The 26,878-nt window shown below is 45.3% G+C and overlaps 2 protein-coding genes across 3 annotated transcripts in view; one reads left to right on the forward strand and one right to left on the reverse strand.

The window, feature by feature from the left end:
* The window catches only part of PACC1 (proton activated chloride channel 1), a 51,298-nt gene that overhangs the window by 15,192 nt on the left and 9,228 nt on the right, over positions 1-26,878 (forward strand). The window contains exons 1-4 of one of the 2 annotated variants that reach the window (XM_069954226.1): positions 7,474-7,584; positions 20,668-20,773; positions 23,373-23,582; positions 25,243-25,397. In XM_069954226.1, coding sequence (XP_069810327.1) covers positions 7,549-7,584; positions 20,668-20,773; positions 23,373-23,582; positions 25,243-25,397 — 507 coding nt within the window. In that variant the 5' untranslated portion in view covers positions 7,474-7,548. Of the gene's footprint in view, positions 1-7,473; positions 7,585-20,667; positions 20,774-23,372; positions 23,583-25,242; positions 25,398-26,878 lie in introns of those variants that run through there. The other variant, XM_069954227.1, reaches the window with a different exon arrangement.
* NENF (neudesin neurotrophic factor) lies at positions 1,411-5,198 on the reverse strand. The gene is made up of 4 exons (XM_069954635.1): positions 5,027-5,198; positions 3,608-3,668; positions 3,061-3,164; positions 1,411-1,986 (listed from the first exon to the last, which is right to left on the reverse strand). The coding sequence occupies exons 1-4, from the start codon at positions 5,183-5,185 to the stop codon at positions 1,810-1,812; spliced, it is 501 nt and encodes a 166-aa protein (XP_069810736.1). The 5' UTR covers positions 5,186-5,198; the 3' UTR covers positions 1,411-1,809.

The raw sequence follows: 26,878 nt of genomic DNA on the forward strand, positions 1-26,878 counted from the left end.
GAGTGGTGTCTTTTATTACAGTCATACTGTACGGAGTGTCAGCTATATACTGCAAATTAAACCTAGATCTTTTTAGTTGGGAATTTAAGGGATTTGTAGTTTTGCAACAGCTGGGAACCACAGATCAGACACCAGTGTCATTGCGCCTGTTGTATCGAAAATGCATTCTTCTCTACGAGCATCACAGTATAATATAGTATAGTTACAGTAGAGCTGAGTAGATTGATATAGAGTTTCATAGTAAAATATTCTGTATCATTTGTAATTTCTTCATCCCTGTTGTTTTTGGCCTTGGGAGTCCAGTGGGCGGTCCTAATTAGTCATTGATAAATATCGTGGGATGTCTGTCACTACTAAGACCACCGTCCAGTGGGCAGTTGTGTTCAGTGATTGACATCTTTCTCTGAGTAAATATACATACACGGCTGTTAAATCTCTAGTAGGACCGCCCACTGGACTCTTAGGCATAAACAAGAAGATGAATAAATGAATAAAATGTAATTTCTACAGATTTATGAGGAACTATTCGCAGATTAGACTAATCTCATCTGCTGATAGCCCCCTAATGCGCATGGGGTATGTCTCTTACCTTCCTCCTTGGCAGCGTTCCTGTGCTCTTAGTAGTTGAATCCACGACCCGGAGTACTGTTAGGAGCACTGCCCCACCCCCATTGCACCAATCCATTGATTATCATTAGAAGGAGCAGGCCAGATCTGCACTCTGGGGGCGGGCAGTGCTCCTAATGGTGCTCCGGACCATGGATTCAACTACTAACAGCATGGGAATGACACCGAGGATGAAGGTAACACAGATACCTTCCTACTTGGTGCCCATGAGCATTAGGAATATAGCAGCAGATTAGATTTGTCTAACCTGCTGATAGTTCCCCTTTAATCAATTTGCTCAGTTCCTCCTGCCCTATAACATGGTGACAACAGATCAGATATGATGTTCAACATGACAGATTACCATTTAAACAGCCCCTGAAATAGTGTTTTTTTTTAGCCTTGTAAACTACTAACATCTAATAAAAGTGAACGTTACCAAACTGGACCCAGTCTTTAGGACCCCATTGGTATGTACGTCTCCCCTATTCTCTATTTATTCTTCTAATGATGGAAGAACTCTACCAAGTAGGATTGGGGCGAGTAACCTCCTAAATAATCTCAAGTAGTACCCCCCCCCCCCATTAAAGTGTAAACTCTACAATTATAAATCACCACAATAACATAAAATAGTATCTAAACCAACTAATGTAAACTCTATGGTAAATTGCCCCCATGTTTCAGTGATCAAACAGAGAAGAAAAATTAAAGGGGTCATCCAGGGCTACAAAAACATGGCCACTTTTCCCCCTACTCTTGTCTCTAGTTCAGGTGCGGTTTACAATTAAGCTCCATTTACTTCAATGGAACTGAGTTTGAAACCCCACCCAATCTGGAGACAAGAGAGGGGGAAAGTGGCCATGTTTTTGTAGCACTGGATAACCCCTTTAAGGCTTAAAAAAGCGTACTAGAGTACAGGGAAAGGAATGAGCCTGCTTCTTTTACAAAATAGCGCTATACTACAGGTTGTATGATATTGCAGTATTTACAAAGCTGCAATACTAGAAACAGCCTACAGTGGCGCCATTTCAGGAACAGAAGACTGCTTATAGTAAAAGGCTGAAAAATGTATAAGTCATAAGTAGAGATGAGCGAAACTACAGGAAGTGCCGTTTCGCGAAATGCCGAGTGCTCAGTCTTTCCGTCTCGGCGGCTGGAGAAGATGGATGCAGTGTGAGGAGTCCAGGAAAATATTCTTTATCTTTAAAATTCATCTTTGATCATGAAGTGCGGCTGATCTTCGGGCTTGAACCCTGAGTCGGGGCTGCCGTCCCCATTCAGGATGCGCTGGGCAGTGTAACCGACTATTGGATATTTTTTCTTATACACGTTCTCAAATATGTCGTCCAGAGACTTCAACTGTTCCTCAGTCAGGCCGGTCTGAAGAACATGAGATACAACACAATTAATAAAGCATCCATCACCACTGTAAACATAGATTATAGTACTGATCCTGTACTGATCCTGAGTTACATCGTGTATTATACCTCAGAGCTGCACTCACTATTCTGCTGTTGGGGTTACTGTGTTCATACATTACATTACTGATCCTGAGTTACATCCTGTATTATACCTCAGAGCTGCACTCACTATTCTGCTAGTGGGGTCACTGTGTACATACATTACATTACTGATCCTGAGTTACATCCTGTATTATACCTCAGAACTGCACTCACTATTCTGCTGGTGGGGTCACTGTGTACATACATTACATTACTGATCCTGTATTATACCTCAGAGCTGCACTCACTATTCTGCTGTTGGGGTTACTGTGTTCATACATTACATTACTGATCCTGAGTTTCATCCTGTATTATACCTCAGAGCTGCACTCACTATTCTGCTGGTGAGGTCACTGTGTACATACATTACTGATCCTGTATTATACCTCAGAGCTGCACTCACTATTCTGCTGGTGGAGTCACTGTGTACATACATTACATTACTGATCCTGTATTGATCCTGAGTTACATCCTATATCAGGGATGGGGAACCTTCGGCCCTCCAGCTGTTGCAAAACTACAATTCCCATCATGCCTGGACAGCCAAAGCTAAAGCTTTGGCTGTCCAGGCATGATGGGAATTGTAGTTTTCCAAAAGCTGGAGGGCCGAAGGTTCCCCATCCCTGATATAGGATCCCTGTCCTATTCTGTCCTATTCTGCTGGTGGGGTCACTGTGTACATACATTACTGATCCTGTACTGATACTGAGTTACATCCTGTATTATACCCCAGAGCTGCACTTACTATTCTGCTGGCGGGGCCACTGTGTATATACATTACATTACTGATCCTGAGTTACATCCTGTATTATACCCCAGAGCTGCACTCACTATTCTGCTGGTGGGGTCACTGTGTTCATACATTACATTACTGATCCTGGGTTACTTCCTGCTCTTTTACCTCCATAGGGAAGTCTCTTGATGCTACCCATACCATGGCTGCCGTGCTTACCGTGTCAGATATAAGGTCCTCTGCTTCTAGAGACATTTTGGCGACAGCGCGTGTAGAGTCCTTCCCTGCTAGTGCATTATACGGGGCCCCCTTTCCATAGAACTCTGTAAGATTTAGGTTCTCACTATTAAGCAGTAAGGAGAAGGTATAACATGTCCTGTCAACAGCTAAATTACATGAAGGAAATGCTCCAGTCTTCCAGTACTTATCAGCTGCTGTATGTCCTGCAGGAAGTGGTGTATTCTCTCCAGTCTGACACAGTGATCTCTGCTGCCACCTCTGTCCATGTCAGGAACTGTCCAGAGCAGCAGCAAATCCCCATAGAAAACCTCTCTTGCTCTCCAGACTGGAAAGAATTGACCACTTCCTGCAGCACCTACAGCAGATAGTAAGTACTGGAAGACTGGAGATTTTTAAATAAAAGTAATATACAAATCTGGATAACTTTTTGGTACCAGTTGATTTGACCCTTGCTCCATTTCTTCTCTTACCTCTACATATATTGTAACATATGAAAGATTTCTTATGAAAGATGAGTAAACATTACCTTTTCCAGCAGAAACATCAAAGACGGCCCCCTTTACTGCCATGTATATGGGCTGATCCTCCTGTAAGGTATATGATAGATCTGTTAGCTTCTGTATTATTAGAGCATTGTCCAATTCTTTTTGTGTGGAGTCATTATATGTTGCTACTATTTGAGCACTATACATAGATACAATCTGTGACACTGCAATTTAAAGGGGTAATTCACACACACGCAAAAAAAAAAAATCTTTCAAATCAACTAGTTTCAGAAAGTGTAAGAGATTTGTAATTTACTTCTATAAAAAAAAAAACTTCCAGCACTTATCAGCTGCTGTATGTCCTGCAGGAAGTGATATATTCTTTCCAGTGTGACACAGTGCTCTCTGCTGCCACCTCTGTCCATGTCAGGAACTGTCCAGAGCAGCAGCAAATCCCCATAAAAAAAACTCCTGCTTTCAAGACTGGAAAGAATACACCGCTTCTTGCAGGACATACAGCAGCTGATAAGTACTGGAAGACTTGAGATTTTTAATAGAAGTAAATTACAAAATTTTTTGTGAACACTGTATACTTTACAGTATATGCCCAGTGGGACACTATAGGTGCCATAGATCTCTGTAGAGTTTTATGCTGCACTGGCACAAGGAGCCAACATGTCTCTCTGCCCAATGTGATGAGAGTAAGGCCAGAGCTGACCCCCAGCAGTCACAGCCACACATTTTCCATGGTAGCACATGATGTCTACTCCTAATCCTGACTCCACATGTGACCTGTACAGCAGTATCAGCCATGTCTCAGTAGGTCACACTATATCAATCTAATTAGATAAGCGTTTATTAACAGTTGCATAACAAACAGCGCCACCTCTCTCTAGTGGCTGTGTCTGGTATTACCGCTTAGCAGGACTTTATTTTATGAGACGATTCAACTTTCTCTATTTCTCTATGGATCAGCTAAATATGAACATGGGTTGGGACCCCCCACCCATGTTGAGAAAGGGGCCCTGGATTCTCTGTGGACTAGAGGTGACACTTGCGCAGCGTCGCTCCATTCATTGTCTATGGTCGCTGCTGGAGACAGCAAAATATACAGTATACACCACCAAAAATGACACTGACTAGTGTTCTTCTAGTGCAGAGATGGGGAAACTTCTGCCCTACAGCTGTTGCAAAACTACAATTCCCATCATGCCCAGGCATGATGGGAATTGTAGTTTTCCAACAGCTAGAGGGCCGAAGGTTCCCCGTCCCTGTTCTAGTTCAAGGGTCACCTCTCAAAAGCTATATAGATTTGCCTTTTGGAGAGATGTCACTGTGTATATGTATATATATATATATATATATACACAGTATATTGCAGAGAGAAAACTGTGCATCTCCGTCATTCATGTAACGTGCACTTACTGATCCTGCAGGAGGACTAGTACCTGGATACTTACCTGCTCCCCGTTGTACCTGGCCAGGTCATCATCTGTGAAGAGCCGGACCGGCTTATGCTGGGGGGTCACACGCTGCACTTCAGGGTCCCCATCTGCAGAGATGACAATGGCAGCAGCCAGCAACAGCACAGACACAGCTCTGCTACACAGCAGCGACATATTGTGCACAACTTCCTAGAGAGGGGCGGAGAAGTGAGTCAGTGCAAACTACAAGCCCCGCCCACATTTACCCTTACCCTGCCAGACCGGTCTATAAGTATCATGGCCCTTTACTGTGAACTTTCCAACAGTAGGAGATACAGACATTTTTTTTTTTTTTAGCCATAAGGATCCATATCTATAAAAATCACTACATATAGGAATGCATTGAGTAGTATGTAAGAAAGTAGTAGCTTTTTTATCCTCCATAGAAGACAATTATTTAGAATTTTTTTAAAAAAAATTGCTTATTGGGTAAAAAAAAAACCAAAAAACTCTTTTACAAAAAGTCCAGATGTAGCTGCCCTAAGGGTGGTATTACACGGAACGATTATCGTTCGAAAAATCGCTAAATCGCTCGGATTTGAACGATAATCATTTCGTGTAATAGCAGGCAACGATTAAACGACCAACGAGAAATCGTTTAATAGGATCCGGACCTATTTTTATCGTTTGATCGTTCGCACATCGTTTGGTGGAATAAGAATTCACAGCTGAAACGTACACAATAGCGACGACTAAACGACCGCAAGAACGATCGTAAATAACGATCATCGTTTCGTGTACTTGGGCGAACGATTTCGGGTCGTTTGCCTTAGCGGTCGTTTAAGATCGTTTATCGTTAATTGTTAGTCGTTAGAAAATTGCTTGGTGTAATAGTAGATTTAACTATTTAGTGACCGCTGCAGTCCACAAGGTTACAGATAACTCAGTGTGTGTCCCCTATAGGTAAATCAATGGGTAGAGCTGCAGAGTCAGGGCGGGTTCAGACTATGGAACTGTCGCAGATAAATTCCGCCGAATTCTGTTGCCTGTACGCGCTCACGGCCGCACGCCTCTTCGTCCGTGCCATAGACACCATTCTATGCATGGGGGGATTCCGCATTCCGCCAAAAGAATTGACACGTCAGCGGAATCAGCCGGCTCATAGACTGGTGTCAGAAAGCCGTGAGCGCGTTCTAGCGACGGAATTTATCTGCGAGAATTCCGTAGTCTGATCCCGCCCTCACAGTGTAGCCGGGTGTAAATGGATTAAATATTAAGAAGACAGAAGGTAAAAAGGTGACCTGACAAAAATGCATCTGCACCCCATAGCTGTGAACTGTGGAATGACAAGGGTTAAAGGGGCTGTGCAACTTCTTTTCTTTCTTTTTTTTTTCTTTTCTTACAATGGTGTAAAATAACAAAAGAAGTCCTGCTAACCTTACCCTCCCCAGCTGGTGTCCGCACCTTCAATAGTTCTTCAGGACTGTACAGAATGTCGTCTGCAATCCGCAAAAACTTTGCCCATAATGCATCCGTAATCCGTATTTTTTGCAGATCAGCAGTCGGGAAGGTGATGGATGAAGTGTGAATGGTTTAAACTGACTACGAATCCGTATTCTATATGGATTTGCCGATGTTACAGACGTTTCTTCCATTAAAATGATGGATTTGCAAAAATGATGGACCCTCCCATAGACTTCTACGGGAGAATCAGTGCAGCAATTACGGTCCGTTTTAGAGCAGACAGTCATTTTTGCCGATGCAGAATATCCAGGCAGTGTGAACAGCCCAATTGAAATCAATGTGTCAGACTGGAAGGAATACGCCATTTCCTGCAGGGCATACAGCAGCTGATAAGTACAGAAGGACTGGAGATTTTTTTTTTTTTTTTTAACAGAAGTAAATTACAAATCTCTGGCACTCTCTAGCACCAGTTGGTTAGAACAATAAAAACTTGTGTGAATTACCCCTTTAAAGCAATTATCCAGGATTAGAAAAACACAGCTAGTTTCTTGCAAAAACAGCGCCACCCCTGTCCTCAGGTTGCGTGTGGTATTACAACACAGCTTCATTCACTTCAATGGTACTGAGCTTCAAAACCCCCACACCCAAACTGAGGACAGGAGAACTGCTTTTTCGAGGAAAGTGGCCATGTTTTGTAAGCCTGGATACCCCCTTTAAGCACAACTTCGGGTGACTATACTCTACACACACTTCCCCAGGTGTATTCACACAGGAAGTTCAGATTTTAGCCTAAAGCTACAATGCACACAATGCAATGCAGCCACTGAACTCCTGCTACACGATAGGGTCACACATTGCGGCTACTGTGTCTCTTATTTCTTATCAAAAACTACAGCTCCCAGCAGTCCCCGCGGCATGTACGGACAAGTGGCCTGGCGGCTACGGACTACGTTTCCCGGCATGCCTCGGGGGCGGAGTGCATTGCGCATGCGCGCCGCTGTCTAGGGACATAGCACGGGACTGTGGAGGGAGAGGAGGCAGCGGCAGCATCCTGCCCGGAGCCCTGTGCCACCCTGGATTCCCTGCCCAGTGCCATGATCAGGAAGGAGATCTCCAGATCCTACCAGGAGGTAATGCATCCATTCATGGGACTGTGATCTGCCACCTGTAGCTCTCCTGCTGTAGGACTACAACTCCCAGCAGGTGGGACTACAGCTATCAGCAGGCACTGTCAGTCATCTGCTGGGAAACTACAACTCTCAGCATGTCCTCAACTTCGTATCAGCTGCTGAGACACTACAACTCCCAGCATGCCTTGCAACCAGATGTTGTAGAACTATAACTCCCAGGATTTTCTGATATTATGGAACTATAACTCCTAACATGCCATTCTCTGTAGCTGTTGTAGGACTACAACTCCAATCATGATCTGGCCATCTGCCATTATGGAACTACTACTCCCATTATGCTATTTCAACCTCCTCCCAGAATTGTAATGTACATGTTGTTGAACTACAACTCCCAGCATTCTCTAGCATTTGACTTCAACTGTTCGGGAATGCTGGGAATTATAGTTCTACAATAGATGACTGGTAATGCAGGAAGGGGTTTTATAGCACTCATCACTGTCAGGGCCTGCTGGGAGTTGTAGTTCTGCTACAGCATGATGTACATTTGTGGCCGTCCCATTGTCCGTCTTTTTTTCACTTTCTCGTTTTCTGGCACCAGTTAATGTAAAAGAAAAATATTTTTGGTGAACTACCCCTGTAACTTCTTTTAGTTCCAGTAGGGCTGTGTTCCTACCCGACACGCTCCCTGCTCCTGGCCCCCACCCTCCGAGACGGCATCACGTGTCCTCAGTCTCTTCAATGGACCGGGTTAGCGCTTCTAATCCAGTCCACTGAAGAGAGGGAGGACACTGACACAGTGACAGCTGCTGCTGTTCACTGTCTCCCTCTCTGAAAGCAGCGCCCCCCTCCCCAGTTCATCTGGTGGCCAGCTGGCACCTGTCCCCCCTCACCTGGTGGCATCTGACCGGATGGTGGGCGCCCGCAGAGACACCAACACCCCCCCCCCCCCAGGGTCCAACCCGATCAGAGGTGGCCGCCCGCGGCATCGCGATCCCCCCCCGGCCGCTGCATCCGACCTAATGAGCGCTGGCCGTCCGCGGCACCCGGCCCCCCCCCCCCCCCCCCCACATCTGACCTGATGATCGCCACCCGACCCTCCCCTGCATCTGACCCGGGATTGCAGGCGCTACTCTACTATGCTATATCTTCCCCCCCCCCCCCCCAATCCGACTCACCCGCCGCATATCAATCATTCAACTCTGCTATATCGCTCATTCAACTCTGCTTTATCGCTCACTCAACTCTGCTATGCCGCTCACTCAACTCTGCTATATCTTGTGCATATTAGTTCTGCTACATCATGTACCAGTCAGACATAAGCATTGCATGATGGGAGATGCAGTTTTTTGGCCGGCGCCATGTTGGATATAGTTTGGCTTTTTAAAAAAACTTGTAACTATGAAACGGAAGCTGAAAAATTCTCAGGGGGACATGGTGAGTAAGACTAGCTAGGTTTGGGAGCATTTTATTTTTTTAGCTCTTGGGGGGAATACCCCTTTACCCCCTTCCCCTGTTGCCGCTCCTCTGATGCTTGTAAGGGTGCGTTTACACAGACAGATTTATCTGACAGATCTTTGAAGCCAAAACCAGGAATAGACTATAAACAGGGATCAGGTCATAAAGAAAAGACTGGGATCTATCCTCTTTTCAAATCCATTCCTGGCTTTGGCTTCCAAAATCTGTCTGATAAATCTGTCTGTGTAAACGCACCGTAAGTCCTGTGGTTTTCATGAACTTTAATACTCAAGTAATGTGTAAATTAGTATGTTAGGAGCATAGGGACATTCCTCGCCCCCTTCCCCTAGAGCACGATTGACCCCACCCAGTGCCTCCTACATTCATGCCTACTTATACATACAAGTATGCATACCTTGGCCAGTCTTAAAGAAGCAATTCAGTTTTGTTTTTTTTTTGGCCCCCTGGTTAGCCGCTGTCATGTATACTTACAGAAGATGATCGGTGTCCCGTTTCCGTAGGTCAGTTCCCGTCCCGCGGTGCCGTTCAAATCGGGCGCTCTCACGTCCGCCGGCTGCCGTGACTCCTCTTCTCTGACCAGTGATTACACGCCGCATGTCACTCGCTTCCATGCATTCGATATGGAAGCGCGTGACTTCTGGCGTTCAAATTACAAGGCCGAGAAGAGGAGTCACAGCGCCGGCGGAAGTGAGCGTGCGCCTGTTTTGAACGGCACTGCGGGACGGGACCGGAGCTACGCCGCGGGACACCGATCATCTTCTGTAAGTATACTTGACAGCGGCTACCCGGGGGGCCGAAAAAAAAACAAAACTGAACTGCTTCTTTAAAGGGCACCAATCAGCATGATTGTGCTGCCATGGTTCCCAGCTGCACACTACAGAGTCTGCGCATAGAACTTCAAGTGGATTCCGCCACCTGCCCCCGCTTGAAGTTCCGCCTGTCCTATATTCTCCATTCTTTACTCAGGCAGATTCCGCTGTCCACCCAAAGAGTTGACATTCCTTTAATAAAAATTCTTTCACTGTTGGTTTGTACAACCTGTATCTATGTCTCCATGGTAACAGACTACAAACTCTCCGGTGTAGTCAGATCCTCCAGTCTCTGACTTTTCTTCTTCTTTAATACCATTTGCAAAGTTTTTATTTCTAATCTTACATACAGATGGCGGTGTCCCTTTCCCTGTGTAATACCACCACATAGTTTGGATTGTATCATCTACAGGCCGTGCTCCAGTTGTTGGCTTCCATTCTCCGGCATATAATGTTTAATAGATCACTTATTGCCATGTCCCCGCTCTGACCGTCACTTATTTACATTAATCATCTATTTTTGTCACTTTAAGATTGAAGTATCCTTAGCTGACCTCTTAGTTCTAAGAAAGCTGGATGACAACAAACATGGCCGCCTTCACACCTCCCACAGTGGTTACCACACGACTTTTCCAGACTCCTGTGATACATCCCGATCTCCAATAACTAAACAGCTTTTCAGGGCAGTCCGGGCAGCTAGATGGTAGCCAGTACATGGCGGCCATAAGTGAGGCGACGTGACAGAGGAGGTGACCTCAGGACATAGCGTATCGGTAGATAGATGGTGCTGGATACATGAGAGGATGTTTACCAGGAAGCTATGAGATAAAAGCTTTCTTAGAGGAATGGAGCCGGAAACTTGTGAAGATGCGTCTTCAGCTCCTCCGTATACACAGCAGATAGATGGCAGCTGTATACACATTCTGTCAGCCATTCCTCCTGAGGTGAGGAGATGAGAGAACGCCATGTTGTGACTCCTCTGGTAGCAACATGTTCTTCCCCAGGATCATCACATATCCACTATACCCGATCCCTTCCCCCTACATCTGTCATTGGGGATCAGTCAGGACACCCCTATACTTGTTCAGCCATTGTATATGTAATCTGTATGGGCACCCTTGGGGCTCGTGTCTGCTCTTTGTTGTACATATGTGTAATACGGCGCCTGTAGTCCATGCTATACCTCCTTATGTGCCTGTTCTGTTAGGAGAAAATAATTGTGGCCTTTTAGAACGTCTCCTCACTCCCTATCCTGCTTGATTGACAGCTGGAAGCCGAGCCTTAAGCAGGGATGGGGTGGGAGAAGGAGCAAGGAGGTGTTACAGCCCCTAGCACAGCGATACTCAACAACTAGTGAAGGTCCACTTACTGGGGTGTATTGTCAGGTGAAGGTCCGAGCTGAACATCATTAGTATTGTGCTCCCCCAGTAGTATATAGACCCCCGTGCGCTCCCCTAGTAGTATATAGCCCCCCTGTGCGCTCCCCCTCCCATATAGCCCCCCCGTGCACTCCTCCAGTAGTATATAGACCCCCGCTTTGTGCTCCCCAGTAGTATATAGCCCCCTTGTGTGCTCCCCAGTAGTATATAGCCCCCCTGCTGTGTGCTCCCCCAGTTATATAGCCCCCTGTGCTCCCATATAGCATATATGCAGGGACTTGTTTACATCAGCCGTCTCAGAAGGGAGGGGGAGACAGAGAAAAGCTCACACTCAGATTTCTGTATCTTCAGGAGAAAGCAGCAGCTGAGAACTGGGGGAAGAAGACAGAATAGATACTAACAAGTATGGAAGGAATTGTTAGTCTCACCATGGGCAACACCATATGAAAAGTTATGTTTTTAGTGAAATACCCCTTTAATAACAGGCGTCTTTCGTATTATTGTCACTCCTGTTTTTTGCACTCCCAATGCCCTTTTTTACTCTTTGTGATTGTGCTTGTGTGTTGTATATTTACAGTGTAAACCTCAGCAGCCGCACAATGTCATGCTCCTGACCTCTATGATTGTATCGCATTACAGCCTCTATGTACCACCATTTACACTGTAAATTTAGTCTCCACATCTGAGCAGACGAAACCCGTCAGTAAATCTGTAACTTTTTCTGGCTTCTGTAGTTTAGTGTGTCCAGTTTTTATTTTTATTTTTTGGTCTCAGCAAACTGCGCCACCTCTGTCCGCAGGTTGTGTTTGGTATTGCAGCTTTACATTTCTGAAAGAAGTCAGTTATGTTTTTCCTATCCTGCACAATCCCTTTAAATGGTCACTGTCGTTTCCAGCAGCTTCTCCCTATTTGTTAGATGAAATTCCTAACATATTTGTAAGTCACTTCATACTCCCTATGCTAGAAACACTGCTCTAAAGTCTTGTCACCTAAGTGTCCCTATTCCCTGCAATCTGCTGTCTTCTGCCTATTGTTAGGGGAAATCTGTCTTCGGTAACAGTTAGGTCAGCGCAAAATATAGGGGCGGAGCTTAGCATGTGCTGTGTGTTAGAGAGAGCGCCTGAGAAAGCCTGAACTTGGGGAGGATTCAGTCACTGTTCAGTCCAGTGCTAGTCAGCAGCACTATGTCATGGTATGGTAGAGAGGAGTAGGTGTTGTGCTGTGATTGGCCAGACAACTAAGGGAAAGAAAGTGCCTATGTGTGTACTACAGGTAAACAGCTCAGCTTAATGATAGGGAAGCCTGACCTCATTCCTGGATCTGTCTGCCGCTCCTTCTTTCCATAAGTGATGCAGCATTACAAGATGGGAATGGAAAGAGGATGAAGAGGAGCCTGGTCCCGGGGAATATGGCGCCACCTATCCTGGTCGTACATAGAACACGTATACACGTCTCTATCTCTGCCACTCATCGTTTTCCACCTACATCCTAAAGCTCCGTTGCAGATTTCCTTGTACCGTGAAGTGTCACATGATCTCAGGAGATGGAGAAGGTCGGTGTCAGCACAATTCACACGGAGGTTTCTGACATATAGAGCCGCTGTATCCCGCTCACCCTGTCTGGTGGAGTCTATGGGGCGGCATTTTCCTAGTATTGGTTTTAGAAATATTTTGGAGATTAATTAACCCCTTAAGGACCAATGACCAATTGTCACTTTTGCGTTTTCGTTTTTTCCTCCCCGCCTTCTAAGACCCATAACTCTTTCATTTTTCCACCAGGGCCATGTGAGGGCTTGTTTTTTTCAGGAGCAGATGTACTTTGTAATGGCATCTTTCAATCTGCCATAAAATAAATGACGGAACCCCCAAAATTTATGGGGTAAATTTGGGTCAAAAAATGTGCTTTCACCAATTTTGGGGGGCTTTTGTGTTTATGTACTGCACTTTACGGTAAAACTGGCCTTTTTTCTTTATTCTATAGGTCGGTCTGAACACAGAGATATGCAGGTTTTCTAGGTTTTCTAACGTTTTAATATTTTTATTAGCAGTAAAACTTTTTTTGCAAATAGGCGTATTTAAAATGGCTCTATTGTGACTCCTATAGCGCATTTATTTTTTCACCTACGGGGGTCGTATGGGGCGTCATTTTTTGCACCATGATCTCTAGTTTTTATTAGTAACATTTTTTTCTAGATCAAATGTATTGATCGCTTTTTATAAAAAAAATTTATACATAAAATGTCATTAAAAAAAAAGCAATCTCTACGTTTTTTTTACCACTTTTTGTTCACGCTGCTCACGGTGCGGGAATAATATTGTTTTATTTTAATAGATTGGACGATTATGCACGCCACGGTATATTATATGTTAATTATTTTTTGGGTGTTTTATGTATAAGATGGGAAGGGGGGTGATTTTCACTTTTATTGGGGGAGGGGCTTTAGGGCATTTTTTAAAACTTCAGAGCAGGGGGGAAGTTGATAACAAGTATGAACTTGCCTCTCCCCGCGCCCATGGTGAGTGTCAGGACCGACCTCAGGACCCCCGCCAGGCTCCGGGGTGTACACATCCCAACCTGATGATGTAGGAGACTACATCTCCTTTAATGTAATGTTATTATAGATATCAGTCTCTTAAAGGGCAACTCCCAAAATGAGTGCTTTCTGTAGAGCAGTGGGGCATAACCTACAACATACAACTCCCATCATGTAAGAGCACTCTTTGGCTATCCAGGCATGATGGGAATTGTAGTTTTGTAAAAGATAAGTCTGTATTTCCCCAACATCCAGTCTAAGGCTGGGTTCTGACTACGGAATCCGCACGGATAAGTTCTGGCGGATTCCGTTGCTCATACCCGTTCACGGCGGACATGGACTTGTCCTATTTTTTGCGGTGCAGGTTGCGGCACGGATCATGTGAATGGCTGCATTCACTTCAATGGTCCCTAAAATTGTCCGTGGTCGTGGATCTGTGACCACGGACAATTTTACGGGACGTGTGAATGCAGCCTTAATGGCCGTGTCTCCTATTCTTATCTCTGTGTCATCCTGAATTCCTTTGGGGGAGAACAGGAAACATTTCAGGAATGTTCTACCCCACCCATCATCCTTCTTGGAACTTTCTGCACTTTGTATTTGATGCTTAGCACATATTATAACAGGACGTGTCATGTGATGCCAGTACATATTATAACAGGACGTGTCATGTGATGCCAGTACATATTATAACAGGACGTGTCATGTGATGCCAGTACATATTATAACAGGACGTGTCATGTGATGCTAGTACATATTATAACAGGACGTGTCATGTGATGCTAGTACATATTATAGCAGGACGTGTCATGTGATGCTAGTACATATTATAACAGGATGTGTCATGTGATGCTAGTACATAATATAACAGGACGTGTCATGTGATGCCAGTACATATTATAACAGGACGTGTCATGTGATGCCAGTACATATTATAACAGGACGTGTCATGTGATGCTAGTACATATTATAACAGGACGTGTCATGTGATGCCAGTACATATTATAACAGGATGTGTCATGTGATGCTAGTACATATTATAACAGGATGTGTCATGTGATGCTAGTACATATTATAACAGGATGTGTCATGTGATGCTAGTACATATTATAGCAGGACGTGTCATGTGATGCTAGTACATATTATAACAGGATGTGTCATGTGATGCTAGTACATAATATAACAGGACGTGTCATGTGATGCCAGTACATATTATAACAGGACGTGTCATGTGATGCCAGTACATATTATAACAGGACGTGTCATGTGATGCCAGTACATATTATAACAGGACGTGTCATGTGATGCTAGTACATATTATAACAGGACGTGTCATGTGATGCTAGTACATATTATAGCAGGACGTGTCATGTGATGCTAGTACATATTATAACAGGACGTGTCATGTGATGCTAGTACATAATATAACAGGACGTGTCATGTGATGCCAGTACATATTATAACAGGACGTGTCATGTGATGCCAGTACATATTATAACAGGACGTGTCATGTGATGCTAGTACATATTATAACAGGATGTGTCATGTGATGCTAGTACATATTATAACAGGATGTGTCATGTGATGCTAGTACATATTATAACAGGATGTGTCATGTGATGCTAGTACATATTATAACAGGACGGGTCATGTGATGCTAGTACATATTATAACAGGATGTGTCATGTGATGCTAGTACATATTATAACAGGACGGGTCATGTGATGCTAGTACATATTATAACAGGACGGGTCATGTGATGCTAGTACATATTATAACAGGACGTGTCATGTGATGCTAGCACATATTATAACAGGACGTGTCATGTGATGCTAGTACATATTATAACAGGACGTGTCATGTGATGCTAGTACATATTATAGCAGGACGTGTCATGTGATGCTAGTACATATTATAACAGGATGTGTCATGTGATGCTAGTACATATAATAACAGGACTTGTCATGTGATGCTAGTACATATTATAACAGGACGTGTCATGTGATGCTAGTACATATTATAACAGGATGGGTCATGTGATGCCAGTACATATTATAACAGGATGTGTCATGTGATGCTAGTACATAATATAACAGGACGTGTCATGTGATGCTAGTACATATTATAACAGGACGTGTCATGTGATGCTAGTAGTGTTGTCACGATACCAGAATTTTGAGTTCGATACCAATACCAACTTTTTTTTTTCAATGCTCGATACCAATTCGATACTGAATAAATTACATAAAAAACCCTCACAAGAATAGAAATTGAAACACTAGCTAGCTGGGGATGATGGGAGTTGTAGTCATGTAACACACACCAGCTATCAAGGGGATGGTGGGGGCTGTAGTCATGTAACACACACTTCAGCTACCAGGAGGATGGTGGGGTTTGTAGTCATGTAACACACACTTCAGCTACCAGGGGGATGGTGGGGGCTGTAGTCATGTAACACACTTCAGCTATCAAGGGGATGGTGGGGGCTGTAGTCATGTAACACACACTTCAGCTACCAGGGGGATGGTGGGGGCTGTAGTCATGTAACACACTTCAGCTACCAGGGGGATGGTGGGGGCTGTAGTCATGTAACACACTTCAGCTACCAGGGGGATGGTGGGGGCTGTAGTCATGTAACACACTTCAGCTACCAGGAGGATGGTGGGGGCTGTAGTCATGTAACACACTTCAGCTACCAGGAGGATGGTGGGGGCTGTAGTCATGTAACACACACTTCAGCTATCAAGGGGATGGTGGGGGCTGTAGTCATGTAACACACACTTCAGCTACCAGGGGGATGCTGGGGACTGTAGTCATGTAACACACACTTCAGCTATCACGGGGTTGGTGGGGGCTGTAGTCATGTAACACACACTTCAGCTATCAAGGGGATGGTGGGGGCTGTAGTCATGTAACACACACTTCAGCTACCAGGGGGATGCTGGGGACTGTAGTCATGTAACACACACTTCAGCTATCAAGGGGATGGTGGGGGCTGTAGTCATGTAACACACACTTCAGCTATCAAGGGGATGGTGGGGGCTGTAGTCATGTAACACACACTTCAGCTACCAGGGGGATGCTGGGGGCTGTAGTCATGTAACACACACTTCAGCTATCAAGGGGATGGTGGGGGCTGTAGTCATGTAACACACACTTCAGCTATCAAGGGGATGGTGGGGGCTGTAGTCATGTAACACACACTTCAGCTACCAGGGGGATGGTGGGGGCTGTAGTCATGTAACACACTTCAGCTACCAGGAGGATGGTGGGGGCTGTAGTCATGTAACACACTTCAGCTACCAGGAGGATGGTGGGGGCTGTAGTCATGTAACACACTTCAGCTACCAGGAGGATGGTGGGGGCTGTAGTCATGTAACACACACCAGCTATCAAGGGGATGGTGGGGGCTGTAGTCATGTAACACAAACTTCAGCTATTGGGATGATGAGGGTTGTAGTTGCACATTTCGTGCTTCCAGGGCTTGGTGACCAGGATCTGGGCGGCAGGGTAATCTGCAGGTTACAGCCCCCCTCCCCCATCAGAGCACGGCCGACCTCCTGGTCATCCCCCACTGATGTCTGCCCGGGAGTTATCTGAGGGCCCTGGCCGCTCCTCCTCACAGTCCTGCGGCCCCCACCTCACAGTGCAGCCAGATGGAGTGGCCGCATCTCCTCCGTCCTCCTCTCCCCGACACCCGCTCTCCCTCTTCAGCCTCCTCACCTCCTCTCCCTTCTCCTCCGTCCTCCTCTCTCCCGGACCGCCCGCTCTCCCTCTTCAGCCTCCTCACCTCCAGCCTTCTCCTCCGTCCTCCTCTCCCCGACCCCCGCTCTCCGTCTTCAGCTTCTTCACCTCCAGCCTTCTCTGTCCTCCTCTCCCGGACGTCCCGCTCTCCTGCGTGCAGCTCCACATGCCACATAAATCATCTCCCTGATAACAGAGTCTGGCTGAGCCGGACCCTATTATCAGAGAGACACCGGCAGCGGGGGTCTGCTACACACAGTAGCCGACCCCTGCTGCATACGGAGCGGCTCAGGAGGGGTTAATGCCGCTGTCAGTGTGACAGCGGCATCTACAGAGTTACACAGCCGGCACTAGCAATTGCTATGTGCCGGCTATTTGAAATTGGCGCCGCCGGGAACGGAGGGAGAGAGAGCGCGGAGGAAGTGACAGGTGGGAGCAGGGGGCGGCACACAGAGAACACGGCCGGCGCTCAGATAGCCGCCGGCCGTGTTCTCTGCTCTATACTTTGTTAAACTGCGCTATAATGCTAATTAACAAAGTTTCGATACCAGGAAATCCTGGTATCGAACCGTTTTTTTGCCCGAAATATCGATAGTAGTATCGATATTTCGGTGCATCGTGCATCCCTAGATGCTAGTACATAATATAACAGGACGGGTCATGTGATGCTAGTACATAATATAACAGGACGTGTCATGTGATGCTAGTACATATTATAACAGGATGGGTCATGTGATGCCAGTACATATTATAACAGGACGGGTCATGTGATGCCAGTACATGGCATATAGTGGCTGGAGGAAATCTAACAGGGTTGTATAGCAATAGTAACAAATGCACATGGGTGTATTATAGATGCATAAGGAGGTGTCCATAGATTTCTGTATTTGTATGTGCACTTCCACTTGGCTATTGTCAATGGTGTGTCACCTTGCCTATCTAGTCTCCTACAGCACAGTGCAATAATGTACTATGTCTTTGAAGGTGTCCTTGTCAGCTTGTTGTATGATGATAGCGGCAAGGGGGGATTCATCAAGATGGGTGTATGTGTATGCCATTCTTACCGAAATCCTTGTCCCCATGTCCCACACTGGGTTTATTGAGGGGCGCGCGCCTCAGAGTAAGTCCGGCAAAATGTACGCCAGCTCTGAGCAGATGTAAGTATTCACCATGATGAATGACTGCTTGTAGCTGTAAATCATGGTAAATTGGGCACAAGAGGAAACTACACCCCTCTGTGCCTTGCTGCACCCATTGCCAGCCCATCAGACAGGCAGGGCATACATCAGCAAAATGTATTAGTTAGCTTAAGAGCAATGCTATGTATGTCCTGCAGGAAGTGGTGTATTCTTTCTAGTCTGGAGAGCAGGAGAGGACCTCTATGGGGATTTGCTGCTGCTCTGGACAGTTCCTGACATGGACAGAGGTGGCAGCAGAGAGCACTGTGTCAGACTGGAAAGAAAACACCACTTCCTGCAGGACACCCAGCAGCTGATAAGTACTGGAAGACTGGAGATTTTAAATAGCGGCAAGTTACATATCTCTGGCACGTTCTGGCACCAGTTGATTTGAAAGAATTTTTTTTTAGGTGACCAACCCCTTTAAGGTTCCATAAACAGATACCTATCGAATTCTGTGGACTCATAATGTACCTTATCAATCCTTGCTTGCTTCTATGGTAGTCAGTATATCAGTGCCATGAGTAAGTATTAATACCATACAGGGAAACCTTGTTATCAGTTGTGTGATCTTGCCTATCTAGTCTCCTGCACTGCTGTATAATACACCTGCTGAAGGTACCATGGTTCACGTTTTATATAATAATAGTAACAAGGTGCATTATGGATGTATAAAAAGACGCCCTTAGAATTCTCTCCCTCTCATTTCCTTTAACATGCCATATCCTGGTATCTATGGCAGAATACAACTCCTTGGCACTATGGGCAGAAATACGCCATGCCAGTCCTGTGCACAACAAAAACACAGAACTGAGCACAAGGCTTTTTGTATAAACTTCCCCATAATTGTCAGTGGTGTGTGATCCTGCCTATCTAGTCTCCCGCAGTACAGTATAAGACAGCGGTTACTGTCAGTGGTATGTGATCCTGCCTATCTAGTCTTCCGCAGTACAGTACAATACACCTGTTACTGTCAGTGGTGTGTGATCCTACCTATCTAGTCTCCCACAGTACAGTACAATACACCTGTTACTGTCAATGGTGTGTGATCCTGCCTATCTAGTCTCCCACAGTACAGTACAATACACCTGTTACTGTCAATGGTGTGTGATCCTGCCTATCTAGTCTCCCGCAGTACAGTTAATACACCTGTTACTGTCAGTGGTGTGTGATCCTGCCTATCTAGTCTCCTGCAGTACAGTATAAGACAGCGGTTACTGTCAGTGGTGTGTGATCCTGCCTATTTAGTCTCCCGCAGTACAGTTAATACACCTGTTACTGTCAGTGGTGTGTGATCCTGCCTATTTAGTCTCCTGCAGTACAGTATAATACAGCGGTTACTGTCAGTGGTGTGTGATCCTGCCTATCTAGTCTCCTGCAGTACAGTATAAGACAGCGGTTACTGTCAGTGGTGTGTGATCCTGCCTATCTAGTCTCCCGCGGTACAGTATAATACACCTGTAACTGTCAGTGGTGTTTGATCCTACCTATCTAGTCTCCCGCAGTACAGTATAATACACCTGTTACTGTCAGTGGTGTGTGATCCTACCTATCTAGTCTCCTGCAGTACAGTATAATACACCTGTTACTGTCAGTGGTGTGTGATCCTACCTATCTAGTCTCCTGCAGTACAGTATAAGACAGCGGTTACTGTCAGTGGTGTGTGATCCTGCCTATCTAGTCTCCCGCAGTACAGTATAATACACCTGTTGATGTCAGTGGTGTGTGATCCTGCCTATCTAGTCTCCCGCAGTACAGTTTAATACACCTGTTACTGTCAGTGATGTGTGATCCTGCCTATCTAGTCTCCCGCAGTACAATACACCTGTTACTGTCAGCTTCCTTTGTCTGCTGTATTAGAGGGAAAACTGTAATATTTCAACATGTGCTAATATAGACAACTGTAAAAAGGCAATAATAAAAATTTTTAAATTTTTTTTTTATTTTTTTCTTGTTTTCCTCAGTTAAGTGAAGAGTTAGAACAACCTCCGGTAGATGTGGAGACCCTTGAGGACATGGATGATGAAGAACAAGAAGACCAGGATGATCCCAACTCCGATAGTCTCCCAGGTGATCTGGTAGCTTACAGTTAGATTTCCCATTAGCCCATCTAGTCAGATGAGGGGGTTCTGGGGGGTCGGGTACGGCAATGTGATGGTTTTGGCAGCTTGGCTGTACTTTATATGATCGGCATTCATTGTGTAGTCTGGACTTGATCCCACTTGTAAAGGAAACGACTGACTTAGAGGTTTAAACAGCAAAAACTAATTAATCCTGCATCTGATAATACAGAAAATCTGATAATCTGGAATTGGAATCTTTCTATAATATAGAATTGCTTTAATAATTTTTTTTTGCAGAAATCAATAGTCCAGGCGATTTCAAGAAACTGTGTAATTGGGTTTATTAGCCGAAAAATGCATTTTTATCATGAAAAAGCAGTTTGAAGCTCCCCCCCTGTCTTCGTGGTTCTCTTATGGAGAGGGGAGGGGTGGAGGGAGATGAGGCACCAAAATAGGACAACAAAGAGTTAATTTACAGCTGCATCACCGGGCTACCTCCTCTGAAGTCAGCACTGACCTCTGAATACCGGCTTTCACACAAGTCCCGCTGTGCAATCCTATGTTCTCTGCTGGCGACTAATCTCCCTCCTCCCCCTCCCCTCTCCATAGGTTACACAGGGCTCAGCTGATGTAAAAGAGTCGAGATTTCCTGATAATGAACAGTGAATGAGAGAGAGAAGGGGGGAGGGGACCTGGGGAAAGTCTTATTGAATGCAGATAATGGCATATTTGCCTAATAAACCCAGTTACAACTTTTCTTAAAATCGCCTGGACTATTTATTTCTGCAACAACAACAACAAAAGAAACGACAGTGACACTTTAAGTGCTGTTTCTTTATGTCAGGAATGGGGAACCTTCAGCCCTCCAGCTGTAGCAACACTAAAACTCCCATCATGCCTGGACAGCCAAAGCTTTAGCTGTCCGGGCATGATGGGAGTTGTAGTTTTACAATAGCTGGAGGGCTGAAGGTTCCCCATCCCTGCATTATGTATAGGTCACCCTTACCTCTGAAGCCTTGTCATTTGTAGGTCCAACATTCTGCATGGATTATTTTCTAGTGTATCCATATTTTAGCAGCAATTCCTGCTGCTTCCACTAGGGGGAATATATAACAGTATGCAGTTAGCTCCATCTAGTGGTGGCTGCACTATTATTTATTTAAAGAGTTTAGCTCACTATAGGCATTGCTCACGGAAAGTCCTTCTGCCACTGATCTAAAGCATGGCGGTGCCAGAGTGCCCCCTAAGAATACTGATGGGTATTGCTGGCTATTGCTAGAAAGTGAATGGAGTAAATAGGACACACTTGGGGGGCCACTGTTCTCTTGATCGTCAGGACTCCCAGAGGTCGGACCCCCAGCGATCAGACATTTATCGTCTCTCCCTTTAAAGGAGCACGCTAAAGAAAATGTTTTAAAATAATTTGGGGTCAGAAAGTTATATAGATTTTTTTCTATTAAAAAGTCTCCAGTCTTCCAATACTTATTAGCTGCTTTATGCCCTGCAGGAAGTGGTGTATTCTTTCCATTCTGACACAGTGCTCTCTGCTGCCACCTCTGTCCATGTCAGGAACTGTCCAGAGCAGGAGAGGTTTTCTATGGGGATTTGCTGCTGCTCTGGACAGTTCCTGATATGAACAGAGGTGGCAGCAGAGAGCGCTGTGTCAGACTGGAAAGAACACACCACTTCCTGGAGGGCATACATCAGCTGATAAGTTTTGGAAGACTGGAGACTTTTTATTAGAAGTAATTTGCAAATCTATATAACTTTCTGACATTTATTGATTTGAAAACATTTTTTTGCCACTTCTGACTCCCATAAAGGAAACAATTCCAGTAAAACATTTGAAATTTGTATTTTTAACTATCTGACAAGTTTTGGGAATAACTACACAGAATCTATGGCGTCTTTGTGTGTCAGGGTGGAGTGCTATCCCAGACATTCACATGTATAAGATCCTCTTTGTTGTCCATGTTAGTTCATGGATGAAAGTGCCGGGTGGAGTGATAATGCTATTACTGACTATGGGGGCAGAGCGCAGCCCCTTTAATAAAGAGCTTGTAATGTGATCATTGAGATGCTGAAATATCCATGATTAAATGTAACAAGTGCAGCATAGCCATCAGAGCTCACCATCCGCATGTATCGGCTGTAGTCACTGCAGGTTTCACCATCTGCAGCATCTTCATGTGTTATGCGTCACATCAGTCTAGACTTACAGTAGAGATAGGAAACCTTGGCTTTCCAGCTGTTGCAAAACTACAACTCCCATGATGCCTGGACAGCCAAAGCTAAAGCTTTGGCTGTCCAGGCATCATGGGAGTTGTAGTTTTGCAACAGCTGGAAAGCCAATGTTCCCTACCCCTGCCTTACAGGATGCTATACATATTGGAGAAAAATCACCCACACCCAGCAGGGGCCACTAATGTGTATTGGAGCCTCCTGACTCACCCCTGATGCTGGGCAAACAAAGGATCTCTGAGAGATAAGCCACCACCGGCAGCGGCTTATTCCACTTTTCCCATTACAGTTTATGTACACTTGGCTGAGGGTACATGGTGGATGATAGGCATTGTATTAAACCTTGTTTTTTTTGCATTCGGCAGAGCGAGACTTGGACAGGAGCAGCCCCCCCATACGCTTCAGCAGGACTTGTCTGAAGAACGTCTTCTCGGTGCTGCTGATCTTCGTCTATCTGCTGCTCATGGCCGTCGCTGTCTTCCTGGTCTATCAGACCATAACAGACTTCAGGGATAAGCTAAAACACCCGGTCATGTCCGTCTCCTACAAGGAGGTAGATGTGTACGAGGCCCCAGGTGAGTGCCGACTGATATCTGCAGGATACGGGATAACAAGCTGATAGGGGGGGGGGCTGCACTGCCGACACCCCACTGACCCCAAAGACAGGCACAAAGGTCCCAGAACAAATGGTGGGCATCATGGCCAGAGCTCCATTCATTCTCTGTGGGGCTGCTGGGATGTATGATGAGGTTCTGCAGCAGCCGAGGTGTAGTATGAGGTTCTGCAGCAGCTGTGGTGTAGTATGAGGTTCTGCAGCAGCTGTGGTGTAGTATGAGGTTCTGCAGCAGCTGAGGTGTATGATGAGGTTCTGCAGCAGCTGAGGTGTATGATGAGGTTCTGCAGCAGCTGAGGTGTAGTATGAGGTTCTACAGCAGCTGAGGTGTAGTATGAGGTTCTGCAGCAGCTGAGGTGTATTATAAGGTTCTGCAGCAGCTGAGGTGTATTATGAGGTTATGCAGCATCTGGGGTGTAGGATGAGGTTCTGCTGCAGCTGAGGTGTAGGATGAGGTTCTGCAGCAGCTGAGGTGTAGGATGAGGTTCTGCAGCAGCTGAGGTGTAGGATGAGGTTCTGCAGCAGCTGGTGTATAATGAGGTTCTGCAGCAGCTGTTCATGGGTATAACAGGGTGTATTACAGTGAAGCATTGCTGGCAGTGCAGTAGTTGCTCCAGTGACTGGCAGCTTCTGCAGAAAGAGAGTAGCGGTATCTCTATCTGGGGGATCCAGGGGTCTCCTATCATGTTCTCTATTAGTTTCAGTTGTTGATGAGCAGAGGAGCGGATATTATCTGCTATAGTAGGAACATGACTGAATAATTTACAGATAACATGGCGGCTGGTGGTGTCAGTGTCGGCTCTGCAGATGGACATCGTATGGGTGCTAAAAGCTTCTATCCCTCTGTATCCACCACAATGTCTGCAGTGCCGCCCCTGGGGGATTATCCGCTGCCGTTAGGGGGTCCCGCTGCCATGAAGGAAGGGGGGGGGGGGGGGGGGACTTGGTGTTAGGTAGGTTGAATGGTTAGGTAGGTGGTAGTTATCACATCCACAAGATGCCAGGACACAAGGCTTCTGTGACTTTAATCCTCTGGCTGATAATATATAGATGTGATATATGAACACAGCTCGTCTTATCTGGAGTTACTTTTAGTCTTAGTTCAGCAAAAAAAAAATTAAAAAAAATATATATATATATTTCAAATCAAAGTGCCAGATATTTCTAACTTACTTCTATTAAAAAAATCTCCAGTCTACCAGTACTTATCAGCTGCTGTATGTCCTGCGGGAAGTGGTGTATTCTTTCTAGTCTGACACGGTGCTCTCTGCTGCCACCCATAAAAAAACCTCTCCTGCTTTGGACAGTTCCTGACATGGACAGAGGTGGCAGCAGAGAGCACTGTGTCAGACTGGAAAGAATACACCACTTCCTACAGGGGGAAGATGTAGGGGGAGATTTATCAAACATGGTGTAAAGTGAAACTGGCTCAGTCGCCCCTAGCAACCAATCAGATTCCACCTTTCATTTTCCAAAGAGTCTGTGAGGAATGAAAGGTGGAATCTGATTGGTTGCTAGGGGCAACTGAGCCAGTTTCACTTTACATCATGTTTGATAAATCTCCCTGTAGTGTATAAATCCAGGAAGAATCCATGTAACCTCCTCTACTTTATCTGCTGCAGGTATAGCCATTTACCCCGGGAAAGCTCAGCTCCTGAGCTGTGAACATCACCTGTACGACCGTATCCCGCCACTGAAGAGTCCGGGTCAGTCAGGGAAGAATGGCTGCATCACCCAGACCATGAACTACATCGACCCCTTCACCAACCAGACCATGGTAGTCATCACCTCTCACCCACTGCCCGTGTCATGGTCTGAGGATTTCTTCTCCATTTACATCTAATATAAAAATCTGCTTATTGTTCTCGTTTGGCTTTATCTACAAGGGTTCACAATGCTGCTTATTAACCCTTTAAGGACATGGCCCATTTTCGTTTTTACGTTTTCGGTTTTTCCTCCTTGTGTTTAAAAGGTCATAGCACTTGCATTTTTCCACCTAGCGACCCACATGACCCCTTATTTTTTGCGTCACTAATTGTACTTTGCAATGACAGGCTGAATTTTTGCATAAAGTACACTGCGAACCCAGAAAAAAATTCAATGTGTGGTGAAATTGAAAAAAAACACGCATTTCTTTTATTTGGGGGAAATGTGTTTTTACGCCATTCGCCCTGGGGTAAAACTGACTTGTTATGCATGTTCCTCAAGTCGTTACGATTAAAACGATATATAACATGTATAACTTATATTGTATCTGATGGCCTGTAAAAAATTCAAACCGTTGTTAACCAATATACGTTCCTTAAAATCGCTCCATTCCCAGGCTTATAGCGCTTTTATCCTTTGGTCTATGGGGCTGTGCGAGGTGTCATTTTTTGCGCCATGATGTGATCTTTTTATCGGTACCTTGATTGCGCATATACGACTTTTTGATCGCTTTATATTACATTTTTTCTGGATTTGATGCGACCAAAAATACGCAATTTTGCACTTTGGGATTTTTTTGCGCTGACGCCGTTTACCGTACGAGATCAGGAATGTGATTAATTAATAGTTCGGGAGATTACGCACGCGGCGATAGCAAACATGTTTATTTATTTATTTATTTGTTTACTTTTATTTAAAACCTGGGAAAAGGGGGGTGATTCAGACTTTTATTAGGGGAGGGGGCTTTATACTATTAACAACACTTTTTTTTTTTTTTTTTTTTACACATATACTAGAAGCCCCCCTGGGGGACTTCTAGTATATACACTTGGATCTCTCATTGAGATCTCTGCAGCATAGATATGCTGCAGAGATCCATGAGATCGGCACTCGTTTGCTTTCGGCTGCTGCAGCCGAAAACGAACGAGTGCCGAGCCGAGGACGGCGCCATCTTGGACGCGTCCCCGGCCGGCATCAGTAACGGAGATCGCTCCTCCGGGACAAGGTCCCGGAGGAGCGATCTCCCCCACTAGACACCAGGGAAACGTTGCCTCCGGTAATCGGAGGCAGCTGTCAACTTTGACAGCTGCCTCCGATTAGCTAATTAGCGGGCACGGCGATCAGACCGTGCCCGCTAATAGCAGCGGTCCCGGGCTACTCGCGGCACCCGGGATCGCGGCACTTCGCGACCCCGCTTTGAAGTGCAAGTGAGGACATATGACGTACGCATACGTCCTATGTCCTTAAGAGGTTAAAGGAGAAGTCCGGCAATTTTTTTATTAAAGTATTGTATTACCCCCAAAAAGTTTTACAAATCCCCAATATACACTT

Source organism: Dendropsophus ebraccatus, chromosome 15 (genome assembly GCF_027789765.1).
Source record: "Dendropsophus ebraccatus isolate aDenEbr1 chromosome 15, aDenEbr1.pat, whole genome shotgun sequence".
NCBI classification, from domain to species: domain Eukaryota; kingdom Metazoa; phylum Chordata; class Amphibia; order Anura; family Hylidae; genus Dendropsophus; species Dendropsophus ebraccatus.

Coding starts and splice junctions, on each gene's coding strand:
- NENF (XM_069954635.1), bottom strand. CDS start 5,185: ATGTCGCTGCTGTGTAGCAGAGCTGTGTCTGTGCTGTTGCTGGCTGCT. Junction 3,669..5,026: donor CCAGGTACAACGGGGAGCAG/GTAAGTATCCAG, acceptor TATACCTTACAG/GAGGATCAGCCCATATACAT. Junction 3,165..3,607: donor TGATGTTTCTGCTGGAAAAG/GTAATGTTTACT, acceptor TAAATCTTACAG/AGTTCTATGGAAAGGGGGCC.